Below are 22431 nucleotides of genomic sequence, written 5' to 3' on the forward strand. Positions count from 1 at the left end.
GGAGGGGGGATAGGAACAACAGCCATGTCATTTCCTTAATGATAGCACTTCATGTATTGGACTGAGTCCAAACCTTCAGCATGGCTTCAGTTTAGGATGCAAAATGGGAGAACCAGGAATCCGGATTTGGATCTGAGCCCCCTCAGCTGTTTACACAGAGCAATGTCACATCAACAAGCTGCCTCCATCAAAGGTCCTGGTAGTGCCCGGTTTATGCTTGCCTGGATAGAAAACACAGAGATGTGCAGCCACTTTTCAGTGGCTGGAATGTAGCTTACTGGACACAGGTAAGAGCTGTACCCGTTGTCTGTTTTTGCAATTGCTTGCTATTTGATTGCAGACCCGCTAGCCATTTGCTCAAGCCCTGCTCCCCACTGGCAAGAATCCCTGGCACAAAAGGAATCTCGTTACTGATTGCTCAGTTTAATTGTCTGTCACCCTTAGGACCCTTTGTGAGACGCAAGGAAGGGGAAGATCTTCCAGGGTGGGAGACCGGGAGAATAAAGGGAAGCTCTCAAGTGAAAGCTGTGAGGCTCCACCCCTTTCTGTGTGAGACAAGAGTTAAGACTTTGCATTTTCTTTTCTCTTTCCTTTTCCTTTTTGTTTTTATTTAAATTAGTACAGTGGTACCTCGGTTTTCGAACATCTTGGAAGTCGAACGTTTCGGTTTTTGAACGCCGAAAACCCTGAAGTTAATCCTTCTATTTTCAAACGTGCCCCAGAAGTTGAACGGCTTCCGCTGAGTGTTTTTCTCAATTAAATTTGCAGACCACCTTTTGCGCCTCGGTTTTCGAACGTTGCAGAAGTTGAACCATCTTCCGGAACGGATTACGTTCAAAAACTAAGGTACCACTGTATTGTATTATGAAAAAGCTTTCATAAAATTTTATGGGAAAGGAAGAATTGTTTGTCACCCTTAATTCCAACTAAATTTGTTTTGATTGCTCTCTCTCACCGAGTTTGCCTCCTGAGATACAACCGCAACTCTGGATAACTTTGTGGTACAGTAATTATTTTAACGGTACAGTAGGGGTCTGTTGATGTCCAGGTAACAGAATCAGCACATGCTGCCAGTGTACAGTGGACCCTTGGGTTACGTTACCTTTGGGTAACGGAATCCTCAGGTTGTGAACGTGGCAAACCTGGAAGTGTATACTTCCAGGTTTCACCGCATGTGTATGCGCATGCACAGAAGCACTCTGCAGACCATGCATGTGCACAGAAGCGCTCAATTGCACCACGCACATGTGCAGAAGGGTGCCTCCTGTTACGAAATTTTCAGGATACGGCCGGGCCTGCAGAACAGATCCCGTTCGTAACCGGAGGTACCACTGTACTCTCTTTTCTCTTCTGCTTTTGGGTGTACGATGTACATAAAAAAAAAACCCTCATACCAATAGCTAAAAGTCAAGACTCAGTTCTGCATAGGATAGCATTAAAAATTGCCATTAAAGTATCCCACGGCAGCAAGTTCCCAAGATACCAACTGTTCTTTTTTGAGCTTGTGCTGCCTGTCTGTTTCAGCTCTGGAGCTGGGGTTTATTTTGACCAGCTCCTGTTGCCAAGTAAAAAACTATTTAAAATTCCGCTTGTAGCCAAAAAAAGGCCTGACTTCACAGATCTGTGCCCTCAAACATCAGCCACGTCAGCATTTTGTATGCAAGAGTTTTAACCTTTTAAGCAAGCCATGCTCAAGATCTCTAAACAAACTTCAGTTTCAATGCAGAGCAAACACACTTTGGGTCCCTTTATCTCCTGCTGATGATTAACCAGCCAGGGAATCTGACCTCTTAAAAAATAATTAATTTTTAATTTTTAAATATTTTGACCAGCCCTCCTTTTCTTCCCACTTCAATTCATTCCTCCCCTTCTTTGAATGGCTTGACAGCACAATTGTCACTGCATTTCGGCAGAGGGCAGGAATGCACCCGAATTCTGCTTAAGATAAAAAAAATTAAAAATGGGCAATGTTCAGATGCTTCACAGAACTCTTCAACACTTCTGTTTCGTTAGATTTTTGTCCAACCCTTCCTTTCAAAGGAACTCAGTATTTTTTAAAAAATAAAACAAACTCTAAACGTTTCAAAAGCAAACAAAATATTATCACAACTAAAAACACAAGCTAGACCTAACAACCGACAAAAGATCTTATATGATGACTGCTGACTTGGATGGGTTTTTTATTATTATTAAAAAAGCAGGATTCTTTATTTAGGAATCTGCTCCATATTGCACAGAAAATCTCTGAGAGGATTTGCAACATCCTAGAAAGAAAATCACAAATATACACAAAGTACAAGCAAAAGAATCCACATGTTAAAAGTCCCACAGATTACAATTAGATAAGTATCTCTTTAAACGTAAATAGAAACCGAAGCAGAAAACATGTGGGGAATAACACAGACCCGAAACACAGAAATTCCAGAGAGAACCACTTCTACCTACTAATTATGCCAAGTATGTATTTATAGGGAGTAGTATAGCTCTCTTCTCTGCTGCTCTCGCTCTCAAATGAAGCTCAGGCTAAAAATGAGGGAAAGGCTAGCTCTCCCCACCCCTGGACCTCCCTGCTCTCACCAGGGAACACCCACAGTCATTCCCTTAACAGCACCATGTGCGAAGTGCCCTGACCCTTGCAGCAACTCAGAAGGGCGATTTGCAGAGCGACTGTTTTATCCTTCCATGGGCTGGGACTGGGAGGGATTAGATCGGCTCAGGATCATGATAACAGGGCCTTCCCTAAAGGTAAAGGTAAAGGGACCCCTGACCATTAGGTCCAGTCGTGACCGACTCTGGGGTTGCGGCGCTCATCTCGCTTTATTGGCCAAGGGAGCCGGCGTACAGCTTCTGGGTCATGTGGCCAGCATGACTAAGCCGCTTCTGGCCAACCAGAGCAGCGCACGGATATGCCGTTTACCTTCCCGCCGGAGCGGTACCTATTTATCTACCGTATTTTTTGCACCATAACACTCACTTTTTTCCTCCTAGAAAGTAAGGGGAAATGTCTGTGCGTGTTATGGAGGGAATGCCTACGGGTGGCATGCCTACGGATTTTCATCCTCTAAAAACTATGTGCGTGTTATGGTCGGGTGCGTGTTATAGAGCGAAAAATACGGTACTTGCAATTTGACGTGCTTTTGAACTGCTAGGTTGGCAGGAGCAGGGACCGGGCAATGGGAGCTCACCTGTCGCTGGCCACGGGTGATGGAAGTTGAGGAGTCCAGCAAAATCTGGAAGGCTGCGCTTGGTGTACTCTATCAAGCCATTTCTTACAAGCTGCCTGGGGCAAGTCACTGCTTCAGAGCCTAAAACCTTTCATGCAAAAGCAGAGCACAAGCGGGATTAAATAGGGGATGCGAAAGTCACTGCAGCCAAGAGCTAGGTGGGTCTGTGCTCACACATGTATACTACAACCTCAAAGGCTTTGCTGGATCAAAACAAATGTTTTTCTGCCTAAGCCAAGACCAGCTTTGCACACGCAGGTTAGCCACTGCATTGCGAAATAGCTTACATGTGTGAATGGGATGACCCAAATGACCATTGCTAGAACTTGCATGTAGCCTCCTAAGCAGGCATGCATGAAGGCTTTGTTTCCATTCCACCATGTAGTTGTTGCATGCAGCGCTGTTTGCATTCCACTGCAGTTCGTCTTAGGCCAAAAACCTGCATTCTTAATCTCGCTGTCCACTGTGGCAAAATGGATCGATTTGTGCAAGTTACATTGTCTTTGTGTCATTGCACCCCTTTCAACACAATGCAAAGGAAGCACAATGCAGATCTGGGGTCAGGTTGGGGAACACAATCAACTCTGTACCGTTTGCAGACTGAAAGCAACACCACAGAAAATACTGTTCATATTCCCTGCACTGATTTCTGCTCTGGTAACAACAACAACAACAACAACAACAACAACTTATTTATACCCCGCCCATCTGGCTTTGTTTCCCCAGCCACTCTGGGTGGCTTCCAATAGAATATTAAAATACAATAACCTATTAAACATTAAAAGCTTCCCTAAACAGGGCTGCTTTCAGAAAGAATAAGCCAACATCCACTTCCCTTTCTGTTTTCTTCAGAATTCTCCAACATGCCTTGTAAGTCATTCTTCCTCTTTGCCCAATTGTCAAGTTGTAAAGTTGTAAAAATCTCTATAAATATAATGAATGGTGTGGAGGGGGGAAAACAAGGAGGAACCTCTCACACTTACAAAACTGCAGCTAAATGAGACAAAATGCCCTTCTAATCCAGTTTCCAATAATGACCGTCCAAATGCCTGGGGTTCCCACAATGAGGGCAGAAAGGAAAGTGTTAAAATTTAGCTCTTTATGTTTGTTTTAAATATTTGTGTATTATTTGTGCATTTGTGTATTATTAATAATTGGTTTATGTCAACCACTTAGAAGTTGGTTCCTTCCATCAATTAAGCAGTTTCTATTTTTCTCTCTAAATGAGGATGTGTACAAAAAATGGAAAAGGGGAAACCACCAAAGAGGAATTCAAACAAATAGACACAAAGTCAGAAAAGCTAAAGCACAGAATGACCTCAGGCTTGCTAGAGAGGTTAAAAGCAACAAAAAAGAAACAGTGGGGTCACTCAGAGGAGAAGATGGTGAAATGCAAACAGGAGACACAGAAAGGGCTGAACTCCTCAATGCCTTCTTTGCCTCAGTCTTCTCTGATAAAGAAAACAATGCCTGACCTGAAGAATTTGGAGCAAATGATTCGGCAGAGGAAACACAGCCCAGAATAACTAAGGAGATAGTACAAGAATACTTGGCTAGTTTAGATGTATTCAAGTCTCCAGGGCCAGATGAACTGCATCCAAGAGTATTAAAAGAACTGGCAGATGTGATCTCAGAACCACTGGCAGTCATCTTTGAGAATTCCTGGAGAACAGGCGAAGTCCCGGCAGACTGGAGGAGGGCAAATGTTGTCCCCTTTTCAAAAAGGGGAAAAGAGAGGACCCAAATAATTACCTCCCAGTCAGTCTGACATCAATACCAGGGAAGATTCTGGAGCAGATCATTAAGCAAACAGTCTGTGAGCACCTAGAAAGGAATGCTGTGAACACCAATAGTCAGCATGGATTTCTGAAAAATAAGTCATGTCAGACTAACCTGATCTCGTTTTTTGACAGAATTACAAGCCTGGTAGATGAAGGGAACGCAGTGGATGTAGCCTACCTTGATTTCAGCAAGGCATTTGACAAGATGCCCCATGATATTCTTGTAAAGAAGCTGGTAAAATGTGGTCTTGACTATGCTACCACTCAATGGATTTGTAACTGGCTGACTGACCAAACCCAAAGGGTGCTCATCAATGGTTCCTCTTCATCCTGGAGAAGAGTGACTAGTGGGGTGCCACAGAGTTCTGTCTTGGGCCTGGTCTTATTCAACATCTTTATCAACGACTTGGATGATGGACTCAAGGGCATCCTGATCAAATTTGCAGATGACACCAAACTGGGAGGGGTGGCTAACACCCTAGAGGACAGGATCACACTTCAAAACGACCTTGACAGATTAGAGAACTGGGCCAAAACAAACAAGATGAACTTTAACAGGGAGAAATGTAAAGTATTGCACTTGGGCAAAAAAAAAATGAGAGGCACAAATACAAGATGGGGGACACCTGGCTTGAGAGCAGTACATGTGAAAAGGATCTAGGAGTCTTGGTTGACCACAAACTTGACATGAGCCAACAGTGTGACGCGGCAGCTAAAAAAGCCAATGCAATTCTGGGCTGCATCAATAGGAGTATAGCATCTAGATCAAGGGAAGTAATAGTGCCACTGTATTCTGCTCTGGTCAGACCTCACCTGGAGTACTGTGTCCAGTTCTGGGCACCACAGTTCAAGAAGGACACTGACAAACTGGAACGTGTCCAGAGGAGGGCAACCAAAATGGTCAAAGGCCTGGAAACGATGCCTTATGAGGAACGGCTAAGGGAGCTGGGCATGTTTAGCCTGGAGAAGAGGAGGTTAAGGTGTGATATGATAGCCATGTTCAAATATATAAAAGGATGTCATATAGAGGAGGGAGAAAGGTTGTTTTCTGCTGCTCCAGGGAAGCGGACATGGAGCAATGGATCCAAACTACATGAAAGAAGATTCCACCTAAACATTAGGAAGAACTTCCTGACAGTAAGAGCTGTTTGACAGTGGAATTTGCTGCCAAGGAGTGTGGTGGAGTCTCCTTTTTTGGAGGTCTTTAAGCAGAGGCTTGACAACCATATGTCAGGAGTGCTCTGATGGTGTTTCCTGCTTGGCAGGGGGTTGGACTCGATGGCCCTTGTGGTCTATTCCAACTCTATGATTCTATGAACCGCCAACCTTCTGATGGGCAAGTCCTAGGCTCTGTGGTTTAACCCACAGCGCCACCCGCATCCCTATAAAGTGCCTATAACTTCCCCTAAACCTGCCTTCAAATCAAGAAGGAAGCCACAGCAACCCTGGAGCTGGCATAGTGAATATCTCTTCCGCCATTGCCAGTGGTGAGGAAATCATTGCATGGAGGCTGGACTACTTGGGTGAACAAGGTTCTGCCCCACCAGCTGTTGCCTGCCTTCTTACTTTCAGCAAGTCCAGGGATGGGGTCCTGCCTGTCAACTTTCCCCTCCTCAGGCTCAAGATTGCCCCCTGCGGAACTCAGCAGGCGAGGAGGATGGGGACAAGACTAAAATCAGTTGGCTTCTCTTCTCGTTGGTTCTGGTTCCACCTACTGTTGGTCTTCCACCCTCCCAATGGACACCACTGCACACAATCCCTGGGAAGGGTTAGGAGTTCAAAAGTCACTTTGTGCTTATAAGAAACCCATCTTTTAGCCTAGCAGCACTTTGGAACTCACTGCCAATTGATATCAGGCAGGAGCCTTCGCTGTATTCTTTTTGATGCCTGCTAAAAACTTTTTGGTTTAGACAAACCTATCTGGATATTTACAATGCTGATGTGTTTTTAGTTTATTGCTGGTTTTAATTATTTGAATGTTTTGATTGTTTCAATTAATAACATTCTTCTATTCTTTTTGCTTGGAGGTTGGTTGGTTTTACAATCTAGCGGGATACAAATCTCATGAAATAAATAAATAGGAAATAAAATACTGCTCTGCCCTACATCTGCCTGGCACAAGCCTGGTTCAACCACCTTTGGTTTCCTTTCTCTCCTTCCCCCTTTACTTTATGATTCCAAACTTTGGACTGCATGGTTTCATGCCCCTGATTTAGATGGGTTGTTTTTTGTTTGTGTGTTTGTTTGTTTGTTTGCTTTGCAAAAAAATTATTAGTTTTTACAATATCAACGACAAACAAAAACATAAAACAAACAAAACATAACAAACATAAATCATAACCTTATTGAAAATAACAGTTATTTACTTTGTAAAACGACTTCCTCGTTTCCCCTTAGTTGAATTTCATTGCATATCCTTATAACGGTTTTCCAAATCCCAATTTTAATACCCTTTAAATTAAGCATTAACATCTTTAAATCTTCTCCTTCTTGTATAAAACATATTATTTTATCAGTTAACATAAATACAATCCTAAGGCCATTAAGTATCTGGACGCTACTTCCAGTTATTTTAGCTTAACAAATTTAGCTAAATAATCATTAAATTTCTTCCATTCTTCGTGGTGTTCCTCCTCTTTCTGGTCGCAGACTCTTCCGGTTAGATTGTTTTTTTTAACTTACTCCAAAAAGTGGTAAACCAGAACCAATTAATTTGGTGGCTTTCCTACTCATTGTGCTGGACTCTGGACATCTGCCCCAAAGTCCTTACCTGATCATGCCAGTGCCCAACAATCAGGTTCCAGGGTCATTCTGCCCCTGAATCTGGAGATTATCAGTCAATGAATAATCCTGCATGATTTAAAGGCCAACAGAACTCAGCCGGTTTTTCTCCTTCTTTTCTTCAAAACGTTGCCTATTTATTTTTCTCATTTTTGTGCACCCGCTCTCCCACCAAGAACTGCATCAGAAAGTGCAAACAAGTGCAAAATCTGAAGAAGGATTCCATCCCGGATCTGCAGAGTTGTGCACTTCAATCCACAGAATTGCAGTTCCTCAGCACAGCCCTACTGGCAGGTCTCTGGGTCTCAGGTTCAAAGATAAGCACCTTCGTTTTGAATTGAACAGACTGGAAACTGGGGCAGTTCTATTTTGCATCGATATTCATAACATAGGAAGCTGCCTTATCCTGACTCAGACCATTGGTCCACCTAACTCAGTATTGTCCACACTGACTGGCAGCATCTCTCCAGGGTTTCTAGCAGGGGACATTCCGAGTCATAGCTGGAGGTCTCGGGGATTGAATCTGGGATCTCCTGCATGCTCTCTCACTGAGCTACAGGTCTTTCCCTCCAAAGAACATGGGGAGCTCCCTTATACAGAGAACACCCAGCTCTATATAGCTTGCACTGACTGGCAGAGGGTCTCTGAGAACTCAACCTGGGACCTTATCCATGCAAGGGTTCTGCCACTGAGTTAAAGCCTTGCTGAGCAAGTAACATATAAATAGGCATTTAAAAATAAGACAACGAACAGTGGCTGAGAGGCCTGAACAAGTCACAATTCATGAGCGTGCTAAAAAAGGAGGCTTTTGCGGGATGGAAAGAACAACAGTCCCCTGTCCATTTAAAGCAAAGCTCAGTCAAGAGGTCATCGTGCATTTGCTCGGCAACACATTCCTCAAAGTGTCAGAGCATTAAATGGAAGCAACAGAAAGAGCTGGACAGAAGCAGACAGAGAGAACTTACTTGGACCCCTGGTCAGTCAAGCAATGTTCCTTGTTGCTTCTGGAGCAAGGAGGAGAGAGCTCAACGTCACTGTCAGGGACCGGCCTCCTTTAAAAGGTGGAGACCGGCCCACCATGTTGCAACACGGCTGGCTTCCCAAATTCCCCTATAACCACCAACGCAAAGGCATTTTCTGTTGTTGTTGCTGCTGCTGCTTGCTTAAATGAACTGCAGATTATCGCACGGCTGCTAAGCTGGCAGGTTGCCCGCAAAGTTAGCAAGCCGAGCTATTCCAAAGAAAACCACATGTTTTCAACGTTTCCTTTCCTTTTTGAAAAAGGAAAGGAGAATAGAAGGAGGGGTGGGATCCTGGAAGTTCTTCAGTCCTGAGGGCATCAGGTGAAAGAGAATGTGGAACTGTTCCCTCACCAAAGACAGGTGATCGTCTCATGAAATCCACAGCGAACGGGTGTATTCCTCACCCTGGCTGGAGGCCAGAGCAGGAAAAAACGAGCAAACAAAATTTAAGTAGGCAGAAGTTATTGCAGAAAGACTCACGTCTAGAGTTTTGGGAGCCTATAGCACTGCTAGAGTACATTGCGAGCCAGAGGTCATGTGGTTTCAGGAGAGACTCAAACATGCCTTGTTGTTCACATGAATCAATTGCGGCTTGTAAGACGAAGCTTGCATATGACCATACTAAATTATATCTGAAGCAGAAACAAGGCACAGCCTTCTCTCCGGCGTGTTTTAACACGCTGCCCGTGTGACCCAATTGTGGCTTGCGAGATGCCTGCTGAGGACCTCAAAGCAAGCTGTGCCGTTCAGCCGAACCCTGTCAGAGAGAGAAGCAGGTGGAAAGAATGGAATTGTAGAATTGTAGGGTTAGAAGGGACCCCAGCAGTCATCTAGCCCAACCCCCTGTAATGCGGGAATCGAAGGGCGGCGGCTGAGTGGCAGAACATCTGCTTGGCATGCAGAAAGTCTGCTGTTCAATCCCCAGCAGAGCAGAGAAGGCCTCGTCTAAAACCCCTGAAGAGCCACTGCCAGTCAGTGTAAGACAATACAGTGGTACCTAGGGTTAAGAACTTAATTCGTTCTGGAGGTCCGTTCTTAACCTGAAACTGTTCTTAAGCTGAAGCACCACTTTAGCTAATGGGGCCTCCTGCTGCCGCTGCTGCGCAATTTCTGTTCTCATCCTGAAGCAAAGTTCTTAACCTGAGGTACTATTTCTGGGTTAGTGGAGTCTGTAACCTGAAGCGTCTGTAACCCGAGGTACCACTGTACTGAGATTCCTTCATTGCCAGGGTTGGACTAGATGACCCTCAGGGGTACATGAGGTACAGGGACCTGTGATGTGACAGTTGCCAACATCCCTACGTATATTTTATTCACACCACTTTAGAGAACACAGCTGTTCCCACTCCCAGTAATTTTGGGGAAGGGCTGTAGTTCAGGGGTATTAACTTAATACAGTGGTACCTTGGGCCACATACACTTCAGGTTACATACGCTTCAGGTTACAGACTCCACTAACCCAGAAATAGTGCTTCAGGTTAAGAACTTTGCTTCAGGAGGAGAACAGAAATCGTGCTCTGGAGGCGCGGTGGCAGCAGAAGGCCCCATTAGCTAAAGTGGTGTTTCAGGTTAAGAACAGTTTCAGGTTAAGAACGGACCTCCAGAACGAATTAACCCGCGGTACCACTGTATCATTAATATTATTTGTCGTCATGATCATCATCACACCTAGCCCTAGTCTGGAGTCCTCCAAGGACAAACCGGACACGTCACAGGGCAGAGTCTTGAGGAGTTAGACATTCCATCCTGAGTATCTCCTGGGTGGGCATTCCTGCTGAAGAACTCTTGAGACCCTCAGAGCAGGAGGTGGAGCTGGGCCACAGTTCTCGAGAAGGCCCTCAAACCCCTAGGCTGAAGAGCATGTGTCTACAGACATGGAGTCAGCATGCGACTTGTGTGAGAGAAGTCTACTTGAGAGTAATCAACCCCAGAGGTTCTTTCATTACCTGCAGCTGTTTTTCGGGTGTGGCCTGGGAGGGCAGAGTGTATGAGGTTCTCCTCTTGAGCCTTCTCCAGTGTTGGGGAAAACACAACCCTCCACTTGAAGCTAATGCCTCCCTTGTCACTGAATTCCTTGTGATATTGATTTTGGACCGCTGCCCAACCTCTTCTCGGGATCAAGTCTGTTTCTCTGTGCTTACTGTGGTTTGTCAGCTTGGCTGTAGGTCCAACCCTTCCCTTTCATGAGAGATTTGTATCTCCTAAGGCTGGGCTCCTAGTTCCTGAGGTCAATCCCTGGTGTGTGAGACACAGCTTGTTGGGATTTTGCCTCAGTTTATTGTTCTGTATCCAGCCCATTACTGGGTGGATCCAAGTACCGCTCCAGGGTCTGCACAGATTTAGATGACCCAGAGAAACAGCTCCGGGTGTATGCATTGTGATGGGCCCTTGCTCCAGATTTATTTATTTATTGGATTTATAAACCACCTTTCTCTCTCCAGTGAGCTCAAAGTTGTGTACGTGGTCCCACCCCAATTTAATCTCCACAACAACCCTGCAAAGTGGGTTAGGCAGGGTCACCCAGTGAAATTCATGGCCAAGTGGGGGTTTGAACCCTGGATGTCTGGATCCTAGTCAGATGCCCTAACCCCTTACACAGCCAGTGGCTCCAGACAGATGCTGAACAAGAGGGAGGGGGAAGCAGAGTCTTGCCTGTCATACGTAGCAATAAAACTGCGCCAGGATTTGCCATGTTCAAATACTGGCATTGTTTAGGCTATTATCTTATCAAATTGCTTGCAACCCATTGAAAAGAGCCCTTCCCTTATTATGGTTTAATCTGATGTGTCGGCAGTTGGATTTTCTTTGGAAGGAAGAATTATCTGCAGGGCCAGTTTCAGAAGGTATAACGGGGAGGTGGGTGATTGTCCCCACCTCTCTTCCCAGCCCCACCTCTTTTCTTTCTTTCTTTCTTTCTTTCTTTCTTTCTTTCTTTCTTTCTTTCTTTCTTTCTTTCTTTCTTTCCTTTTTAAATAATTTTTTATTGATTTTACATAAAGTTATTCAATTGCCATAATTGTTCCAAAACATAAAAATAAAAGAAGGTTCTTTCGAACCTTGAGACCTCCTTCCCTCCCTCCATGGGTTCCATTTCAAAAAGTTTAACTTTTTTTCCTGCATCTTTTACCGTTATCAGTCTATTATATAATCACATTAACCAAAGTTCATTTCACTTTACAAGTGTCATTGTTATCCCTGCCAATGATTTCAACTGTGGTCTTTGAAATATATTAAAAAGTTATTCCGATCTTTTAAGAATACTTTGTTTACCTGGTTTCCGATCTTTCCCGTCAGTCTTGCCATTTCTGCATACTCCATCAGTTTCGTCTGCCACTCTTCTTTCCTCCATCTTTCCTTCTCTATCCTTCCATCTCTGGGCTAGAAGCATTCTTGCTGCTGTCACTGCACACTTAAACAGCTCCCACCTCTTTTGTGACTTCCCTGTGTCTGTTTTGGATAGTAAGCCATGGATTGGGAAACTGAGACCTGGGATGTGAATGCAACTTCCCAAGCCCCTCTATCTGGTGCTGGAGATCTCCTGCCCCGCAAGTCCCCTTCTCAGCTATACCCCTTACTGCTCCTGCTTCACCCTCTCTGTGACTGTCATTTACTGGCTGGAATGTGTCCTTGAAGTGGATTTGGACTTGCTTGCCTGCATGGGGGCTTGCGAGCAGCATGGGTTTGTAACTTTTTTTTTTGTACAACCTCATGTTCCTGTAACTGAGTTAGATGAACTTTTGCCTAAAAGCAAAGGAATGAACTGCCATTTCCAAATCTTTTGAAAAAAGGTCACCCTGAAATTGATAGATCGATATTTGTATATGTAACTGTATAACGTTTTGTGTCACGTGCATAGCCTGTATTATATAATACAGGAAAAATAGAGTTTGCAAAAATTTTCTAATCCAGTAGTACCTCGGGTTAAGAACTTAATTCATTCTGGAGGTCCCTTCTTAACCTGAAACTGTTCTTAACCTGAGGTACCACTTTAGCTAATGGGGCCTGCCGCTGCCGCCGCACGATTTCTGTTCTCATCCTGAAGCAAAGTTCTTAACCCGAGGTACTATTTCTGGGTTAGCAGAGTCTGTAACCTGAAGTGTCTGTAACCCGAGGTACCACTGTATTTTTGCAATTTTTGATGTTACTGTGTACCATTTTGTGTTCCACAGCTGCTGATCTTACCAGCTGCATAGGATCTTACCAGATGTGCAGAAAATCCAAAGAGAGGTGTTGCTTAACCGAGCTTCAATTCAGGGAGTGAGATTGGATTTTTTTTACAGATAGGTAGCCATGTTGGTCTGCCATAGTCAAAATAAAAAAAATCCTTCCAGTAGCACCTTAAAGACCAACTAAGTTAGTTCTTGATATGAGCTTTCGTGTGCATGCACACTTCTTCAGATACCTTCAGATACCTTCAGATTCGTATCTGAAGAAGTGTGCATGCACACGAAAGCTCATACCAAGAACTAACTTAGTTGGTCTTTAAGGTGCTACTGGAAGGAATTTTTTTATTTGGATTTTTTTTGCAAAGCATAGCCATGGAACAATAAGAAAAACTCTCAGACCCAGGGGGATTGATTGGCACACAATATGATTAAAATACAGATCAAACGAATGCGTACCAATTTGTTTCTGATTGTGTACACACCAGGAGGCATTTGCCTCATGCAAATATGTTCACACCTTGGCAGAGATGAATTAGGGATGCTAACTGGTGTGAAACTGGTTTGCGAAACAAGGTATGAAACAGAAGCATTTCACAACTAGGTAAAGGATACATATGAGTTCTGGAAGTGTGAACACAGATTAAGAGTTTGGATTTGATATCCCGCTTTATCACTACCCGAAGGAGTCTCAAAGCGGCTAGCATTCTCCTTTCCCTTCCTCCCCCACAACAAACACTCAGTGAGGTGAGTGGGGCTGAGAGACTTCAGAGAAGTGTGACTGGCCCAAGGTCACCCAGCAGCTGCATGTGGAGGAGCGGGGAATCGAACCCAGTTCACCAGATTACGAGTCTACCGCTCTTAACCACTACACCACACTGGCTCTCACTGGTATAAATAAAACCCCAGGGCTGAGAGTGCACTGCAAACAGAAGTGTTAGCGCAGCCTTAGAAACCTTCAGTCACATGAAACTGAACCCATGTAGCAGTAGACCCACATTTGCCACCCTCACCTCAGAAATGTGTTAAATTATCAACTCATTTAAACCAGTGACATAACCGATGTGCTTACTGTTTAATCCCCTGCTAAACCCGCAACACAGTGTCAGTGGAAAGGGACCAATAATTAGAAGGCTGGGTTCCTTCACAGATGTTTAATGGTTAACAGTGAATCTCCTCATCAGTATCACAGCCAAACAAATGTGGACCAAACTGAAAATGCGAAGCCAGCATCAGGTGTTTAAAATCTGAATGTTTTAAGTTCTGAAGTTTTAAAAGCAAAAAGGCAGGAGTTGGCTAGAGGAACGGCCCCTGCCAGCAGTATTGCAGAGGCAAGGCTTGGTCACGAACCGTAAACGGTGTGTAGCAACCGTCCTACCTGTTGATCCAACTTTCCAGAAAACTGCGCCGGGACAATGAGCCCATAGAAAAGATGCATTGCAAACAGCATTGTTCCGCTTCCCCATCCATCAGGATGAAATGGGCAGTATATTTGTGTTCATTTAAATAACAGCGTCTAAACTTTGATACGGAACAGTGATTAGACAAACTTCATATTTTAAAATGGATTCCTAGTACGTGAGTCCAGATCAGTGGCATAGTAGGGGGGTGCAGGGGACCATGGCCCTGGGTGCAAATTTCCAAGGGGGTGCAACCAGATGCCCCCACGATGGGCTTCTTCATCAAGACTGGAGCCACAGGGAAGCAAACTGCGCCCACGTCAGGCCTTTGGGGCTGGGGCTGTGTTGCCTCCTCCTCCTTGTGGCCAGCAAAGGGATGCACAGACACACACTTACCCTGGGCCAGCCAAGAGGGGGGAGGCAAGGGTGCCTCCCATGTATACCTGGGAGGTCCAGTATACCTGAAGGAGCATCTCCACCCCATCCTTCTGCCCGGACACTGAGGTCCAGCACCGAGGGCTTTCTGGTGGTTCCCTTGCTGCAAGAAGCCAAGTTACAGGGAACCAGGCAGAGGGCCTTCTTGGTAGTGGCACCCGCCCTGTGGAACACCCTCCCACCAGATGTCAAAGAGAACAGCAACTACCAGACTTTTAGAAGACATCTGAAGACAGCCCTGTTTAGGGAAGTTTTTAATGTTTAATTGGTTATTGTATTTTAATATTCTGTTCAAAGCCGCGGGGTATAAATAATAATAATTATTATTGTTGTTGTTTGTTGTTGTTGTTGTTGTTGTGTACATTGCCCAGAGTGCCTTGCTGCAAGGACAGGAGAGTGGGGTGACCCAGCAGTGCTCCTGGCTTCGTCTTTCTCACCCTTGTTTCCAGGGCTGGGCCTAGTTTGGAAAAAGAGACTCCCTCAATTAGACGTTGGCTGGCAAAGAGATTAACTGCTGCCCAGTTCATCCAGGCGGCACAAAACATGTCCCGCCCTGGGTGCCAGCGACCCATTCCATTCTTCAGATTCTATGCTCTAGGGACGCGAGTGACGCTGAGCCTCTTGGACTTGCCGATCGGAAGGTCAGCGGTTTGAATCCCCGCGACGGCGTGAGCTCCCTCTGCTGTGTCCCAGTTCCTTCCAACCTAGCAGTTCGAAAGCACACCAGTGCAAGTAGATAAATAGCTACCACTGTAGTAGGAAGGTAAATGGCATTTCCGTGAGCTCTGGTTTCCGTCACGGTGTCCCGTTGCACCAGAAGCGGTTTAGTCATGCTGGCCACATGATCCGGAAAGCTGTCTGTGGACAAACGCCGGCTCCCTCGACCTGAAAGCGAGATGAGCACTGCACCCCATAGACACCTTTGGGTGGACTTAACCACCAGGGGTCCTTTACGGGTTGTTTTTTTTTTGTGTGTGTGTGTGTGTTTTGCTCAAGGTTCCGGTTCTTCATAATTCTCCATTTTGTCCACCCGTCTCTAGAATCCCTTTCTTGTCAACTTTCTGTTTTTTGTTTTACATTTGCAGTTTTCGAACTCATGGCAAGATATGGCCACAGCTCAGTAGTAGAACATTAGGGCTTATCTGTGCACCTGCTTGTCCCATGCCTGGAAAGCAATGAGCGGTTTTCCCCTTGTGCTGCTCCTTTCTCATGGAAAACCTGCTCTTTAGTGGTATATTGGAGCAAACGCCCATCCAGAGAAAACCCAAGTGGCTGTTTGCTCTGACAGAGCACTAAAGAGCAGTTTTCCCTGGGGAAAAGCAAGTGGACAAGAAGAATTGTTAGCTTACCAACCCTTAGCTTAACAGGCATCCCCAAACTCAGCCCTTCAGATGTTTTGCGACTACAATTCCCATCATCCCTGACCACTGGTCCTGTTAGCTAGGGATGATGGGAGTTGTAGTCCCAAAACATCTGGAGGCCTGAGTTTGGGGGTGCCTGGCTTAGCATAAAGAAGGTCCAGCCCTGTGCGTCTTTGGGTAGGGCTGGAAATATCACCTGTCTGTATCCTCTCAGAGCTACTGCCTCTCAGGGTAGATAGAAGATGGACTCAATGGCCAGCCTTGGTAGAAGGCAGCTTCCTATGTTCCTAACATAGGAGTGTATTGTGTATATTATTGTTTTATTATTATTTATTGAATTTTTATACTGCCCTATTCCCAGAGGTCTCAGGGCAGTTCACAGAAACTGCATCTCTGTGGCGATGCACCACTGCCAGATCAAATGCGAGAGAGGCTCCCTGCCCTTTTTGCACCCTGGCACAAAGGTGTGCAATTCCTGCCCCGCCCCACCCCAGGGCTTGGGCCTCTCATCTAGCCCTGGGCCCTGCTCCAGAATGGAGTTTGGATCCAGAATACTTTGCTGCAGCTGAACTTTGCTACAGCTTTTCTTGTGTACAAGATGGTGGGGGAAAAGGATAAGGGCAAGAGACAAGATGCATCCCTAGCTAACAGGAATAGTGGTCAGGGATGATGGGAATTGTAGTCCCAAAACATCTGAAGGCAGCCCTCTTTAGGGAAGCTTTTAATGTTTAACAGACTACTGAATTTTAATACTTTGTTGGAAGCTGCCCAGAGTGGCTGGGGAAACCCAGCCAGATGGGCGGGGTATAAATAATAAATTATTATTATTATTATTATTATTATTATTATTATTATGCATTGACCCGCTCAAAGCTATGATTGCTTGTGGTTAATACAGTCATACCCGCTGTATGGCTATAAAATTATCAGGTTTGGGGGTCTAGCATCCATCCGCTGCTATGGTATTGTAATGGCTATATAAATATATATACCGTATTTTTCGCTCTATAAGACGCACCAGACCACAAGACGCACCTAGTTTTTTTGGAGGAGGAAAACAAGAAAAAAAAAATCTGAATCTCAGAAGCCAGAACAGCAAGAGGGATCATTACGCAGTGAAAGCAGCAATCCCTCTTGCTGTTCTGGCTTCTGGGATAGCTGCGCAGCCTGCATTCACTCCATAAGATGCACACCAGTGGCGTAGCGTGGGGGGTGCAGGGGGGGCCGGCCGCACCAGGCGCAACATCTGGGGGTTAGGGTTAGGGGGCGCAAATCCACGGGTTAGGGGACGCAAATCCACAGGCTAGGGGGCGCAAATTACTTGCCTTGCCCTGGGTGCTGACAACCCACGCTACGCCACTGATGCACACACATTTCCCCTTACTTTTTAGGAGGGAAAAAGTGAGTCTTATAGAGCAAAAAATACGGTATATGGTAATGGCTATTATATATTGTCTAAGCAAGAGCGCTAACTAGGTGTGGGGGAGGAATTTGGTTCGGTTTGCATTTTAGTGCATTTTCAGAAACAAAATGTGAACCAAATCACAGCTACCCTTTGAAATTCACATTTCCCTGCATTTTGTGATGCAGTTCTCCAACAGAGAGAGGTGGGGCATGGAAAAATGTGTAAATTAGAGGAGAATGTAGCTAAAAATGCATGATAGCCAAGCAAACCCCCCCAAAAAAACAGCAGTATATCAGTGGGAACTGCTTGTTTAAAATGTATGCATTAGACAAAATGCACACTAAAATTCTGCAATTTATTTTTTTGTTAGGGCTTAAAAAAAAAGAAAACTGATGTGGAAACGCAGTGAAACACTCTTAAAATAGGAAAAATGAGAAGCTGAAATTGAGAGATTTGTGCATCCCTACGGTCTACCACGAGGTGGTGCTGTTCCATGTCCTTTGTGCTTGCCCTGTTCCGCTTTGGAAATGTTCCTGCGAAGAACAGATGTGTGTGAGAGGCCTGAGCTGTCAGTTTAACTTACAGATCTCTAATCAAGCCTGTTATTCCAATCAGGATACCTACAGGATATAGCAGAGCAAGGGAAGTCCCTGAGAGGAGGGGGGTGAGGGGGGGAGAAAAGGCATCATTTGTCCTTTCCCAACTTCTGAAGCGACTTGAATAGCATGGCAAGGCTTCTACACCAGAACAGCTGAAGCCCTGAACAAGAACACTCCACCAAGCAAGTGGGGATGTGCTGCAACACTGCGTTGCAGCTCCCACTTGTCTTCCCATAGCTATTGGATGCATAGCACAGATTCATAGAGTTGGAAAGGACCACGAGTATAATATAGTCCAACCCCCAGCAATGCAGGAATCTCTTGCCTCGAATCTCTAGGGCTCGAACCCACAACCCTTAGGTTAAGAGTCTCATGCTCTTGGATCCAAGGGTTGGGGGGGGAGAGGTCAATGAATTTCCTCCCCTGCCATTAAGATATGAAAAATGTAACTTAAGTAGGTCTGGAAACACTTAGCAACTTGAGAGAGAGAGAGAGAGAGAGAGAGAGCACAGGATGATATTCAAATCCACTGATTAACTAACAAAGGCTTCTTGTTTTCTCCCTGCTGTGGGACTTGAATGCAGTGTATCCTTTCATGTTTCCCCAGTTACCTTGGCGCAAGGAGAGGAACTTGAGAGAAACGCTGAAAAGGTTCTTAACTCTTGCTTAGGAAGAGGTGGACGGCTCCCCTGGCATTTTTTGAGTGAGGACACTGCGCTATGCTTGTTGTCGTGTTGAAAGCAGGCCTGGTGCCAGCACCTGGCATTATTTGGAGAGCTGGGAAGCCAAGCTCACTCCATCAGGTAAAAGGTAAGGTAAAGGACCTCTGGACGGTTAAGCCCAGTCAAAGGCAACTATGGGGTTGCGGCACTCATCTCGCTTTCAGGCTGAGGGAACCGGCGTTTGTCCAAAGACAGCTTTCCGGGTCATGTGGCCAGCATGACTAAACCGCTACTGGAGCAATGGGACACCATCACGGAAGCCAGAGTGCACAGAAACGCTGTTTACCTTCCCGCCACAGCGGTACCTATTTATCTACTTGAACTGGCATGCTTTCGAACTGCTAGGTTGGCAGGAGCCGGGACAAAGCAACGGGAGCTCACTCCGTCATGGGGATTCGAACCGCCGACCTTCTGATCGGCAAGCCCAAGTGGCTCAGTATTTTAGACCACAGAGCTACCCACATCCTCCATCAGCTCTGGTGTGACAGGCCAGCTCCATCAAGCTTCCTCTCACCTGGATGCAACCATTCCATCAGGCTGCCTCAGTAGGAAAGGTGGCATACCCTCCAACATTTCTCCAATGAAAGTAGGGACGTCCAATTCCATAATGATAACCTTACTATTTATACCCCACACATCTGATTGGGTTGCCCCAGCCGCTCTGGGCAGATTCCAACATATATAAAACCATAATAAGACAGTTATAAAAACCTTCACTGTACAGGATTGCTTTCAGACAGCTCGGGCGTTGTTATTATCATTATTTATTGAATTTATATACCGCCCTATACCTGGGGGGTCTCAGGGTTAGATAACGCCATACCCTCCGACATCTCTGCAATGAAAATAGGGACATCCTAAGGGACAGTGGGACAATCCAGGATCAAATAAGAAACCAGGACGGTTTCACTAAATCAGGGACGTCCCTGGAAAATAGGGACATTTGGAGGGTCTGAGATTGAAAGCAGGGCTCATTCCATCAGCTTTGCTGAAAGCCAAGCTCCATGTAGCATCTCCTGCCTCTGCACTGTGCCAGTTTCCAGCAACCTGCCTGAAGACAAGCAGGTCTGGGTCTCCACCACCTGGGAATCTTCTGCATGCCCTCTTGAGATCCATCCTGAATGAATGCCCCATCTACACTATACATTTAAAGCACTGTTATACCACTTTAGACAGACATTGCAGTGGGGAGCTAAGAATCCCCGGAACTGTAGTTTGTTAAGGGTGCTAAGAGAGAGTTATTGGGGACCCTTCTTCCCCTCACAGAGCTACAATTCCCAGAGCGGTTTAACAAGTAAATCCTCTTCGCAGAGTCACGGGGGTCTCCTCATAACTCTCAGCACCCTTAACAAAGCACAGTTTCCGAAAACGCTGGCGGCACTAAGGTAAATTCAACAGTATAACCTATTTAAAAGGGATGTAAGAGGGGAGAATTGAATTAAGACAGATATATAAAAATATGTAAGCCAATCAATAGAATCTTGGAAGGGGAGGGAGGGAAGTTGTTGAACGCATGGGTATAATGAAAGATGCCTATTTTGAAATGTAAAATTTGAAAACTTAGTGAAAATTATTTTTAAAAAACCAAACAAAGCACAGTTCCCAGGATTCTTTGGAGGAAGCCATGATTGTGTTAAAGTGGTATCATTCTGCTTAAAATGTACAGTGCGGACAGAGCAACAAATGTACAGTGGTACCTCGGGTTACATACGCTTCAGGTTACAGACTCCTCTAACCCAGAAATAGTACCTCGGGTTAAGAACTTTGCTTCAGGATGAGAACAGAAATTGTGCTCCAGCGGCGTGGCAGCAGCGGGAGGCCCCATTAGCTAAAATGGTGCTTCAGGTTAAGAACAGTTTCAGGTTAATAACGGACCTCCAGAACAAATTAAGTACTTAACCCGAGGTACCACTGTATTAAGGACTCAGCTACATTAGTCAAGAAAAAGCGCTTTAAACGTCTTATAACACTGTGACACCAAATGGTGCTGTAGAGTTCTGTCTTTTGCCAACGTGATTTCCCATTACGAGGTTTACAACACATTTTCCTTAAACATTTTTTGGATGGTTTTAGCCTAGATCCAGCCTAAGTGAAAAATTGGAGCGAATGAAAGCTGCCATGGCCCCTTCTCTCCTTTCCGTTATTTTGTAGAAATCTTGAAATGATATGTGGGAACAATTATTACAGAAACACGTGCGCACCCAAAAAAAGCACAAACCCAAAGTCTCAGCTATGATAATATAGAACACACAGTACTTACAACTTTAGTCATGAAGAACGAGCCACACTAGTCACCCCATACTCTGCTGTATGTAATATATGTATTCTGGAAAGATCTCTAGAGGTGACTTGGAAAAGTGATAATGGCCTACATTTGACGTACAACCTTAAAGCCACCAGTCCTCTTTAAAGTCTGCTTTTTACAAGTCTCTTGTCTCTTGATGTAAATGTGTGCTGTTCTGGGCTGCAGGTGCATCCTTCTGTTCTACTGACCCATTTTCCTCTTCTCTGGCTTCCAATTCTTTGTCCTCCTGCACCAAGGTCTTGTTCTGTTTCCTTAAAATGAGGAGCACAAGCACACACGGGATGTAAGACACAGCGCGGAGGGCTGAGGGCACACCCAGGTACAGCTGCCTGGAATGCAATTTGGACAGCATCAGTAAAGAGCACACATAGAAGACCGTATCCAGAAGTTCTCATACTCCAGAAGTTCTCCCAAGGAGAATCAAGTTGCCTCCATGCACTGATGGAGCTTATTTTCATTGGCCTTCTTGTTTGCATGTTACACTGAACACAGATACACACTTCTATGTGTGTGCCAGTGTTTGTGTGAAACTGTGTTATGTATTTGTTATTTGTTTACCAAAGGTGTCATGGACTTTGAAGACACTCAAACTCAGAACGCAAGGGAGAAATGTGCTAAGAGGAAGGTATGTTTGGCAAATCCACACCATGATCAACTCCTGCCCGGGAACCAATGTCCCCACTGTGGAAGGACGTGTGGATCCAGAATTGGCCTCCACAGTCACTTACGGACTCATTGTTAAAACCATGTTCATGGAAGACAATCTTACTCGGCTACGAGTGATCGCCAAAGAAGAAGATACATTAATAATAATAATAATAATAATAATAATAATAATAATAATAATAATTTATTATTTATACCCCGCCCATCTGGCTGGGCCTCCCCAGCCACTCTGGGCGGCTTCCATAAAAACCAAAAATACAATAAAATATCACACGTTAAAAACTTCCCTGAACAGGGCTGCCTTAAGATGTCTCCTGAATGTCAGGTAGTTGTTTATCGCTTTGACATCTGCTGGAAGGGTGTTCCACAGGGCGGGTGCCACTACCGAGAAGGCCCTCTGCCTGGTTCCCTGTAGCTTTGCTTCTCGCAGTGAGGGAACCGCCAGAAGGCCCTCGGCGCTGGACCTCAGCGTCCGGGCAGAATGATGGGGGTGGAGACGCTCCTTCAGGTATACTGGACCGAGGCCGTACATACACCACTTAGTGGCTGTGGCAGCCTCAAAGCTAT

At 45.2% G+C, this 22431-nt stretch overlaps 2 protein-coding genes and 1 long non-coding RNA gene across 11 annotated transcripts in view; 1 reads left to right on the forward strand and 2 right to left on the reverse strand.

The window, feature by feature from the left end:
• The window catches only part of LOC309541260 (solute carrier organic anion transporter family member 1C1-like), a 31729-nt gene extending 22454 nt beyond the window's left edge, over positions 1 to 9275 (reverse strand). For 2 of the 4 annotated variants that reach the window (XR_014223679.1, XM_082238904.1), the window contains exon 1: positions 8752 to 9121. The gene's annotated coding sequence lies outside the window, so the exon portion shown is untranslated. Of the gene's footprint in view, positions 1 to 8747; positions 9122 to 9159 lie in introns of those variants that run through there. The other 2 variants (XM_082238906.1, XM_082238905.1) reach the window with 2 other exon arrangements.
• LOC309541498 lies at positions 27 to 21991 on the forward strand. Its single transcript, XR_014223755.1, has 3 exons — positions 27 to 287; positions 445 to 549; positions 21762 to 21991. It is a non-coding gene; the product is annotated as an uncharacterized lncRNA (long non-coding RNA).
• The window catches only part of SLCO1A2 (solute carrier organic anion transporter family member 1A2), a 36207-nt gene continuing 33416 nt past the window's right edge, over positions 19641 to 22431 (reverse strand). For all 6 annotated transcript variants that reach the window (XM_082238881.1, XM_082238880.1, XM_082238879.1 and 3 more), the window contains one exon: positions 19641 to 21527. In XM_082238881.1, the coding sequence (XP_082095007.1) occupies positions 21314 to 21527 (214 nt within the window). In that variant the 3' untranslated portion in view covers positions 19641 to 21313. The remainder of the gene's footprint in view (positions 21528 to 22431) is intronic.

The sequence above is a fragment of the Podarcis vaucheri genome, assembly GCF_965113315.1.
Source record: "Podarcis vaucheri genome assembly, chromosome: 10".
NCBI lineage: Eukaryota > Metazoa > Chordata > Lepidosauria > Squamata > Lacertidae > Podarcis > Podarcis vaucheri.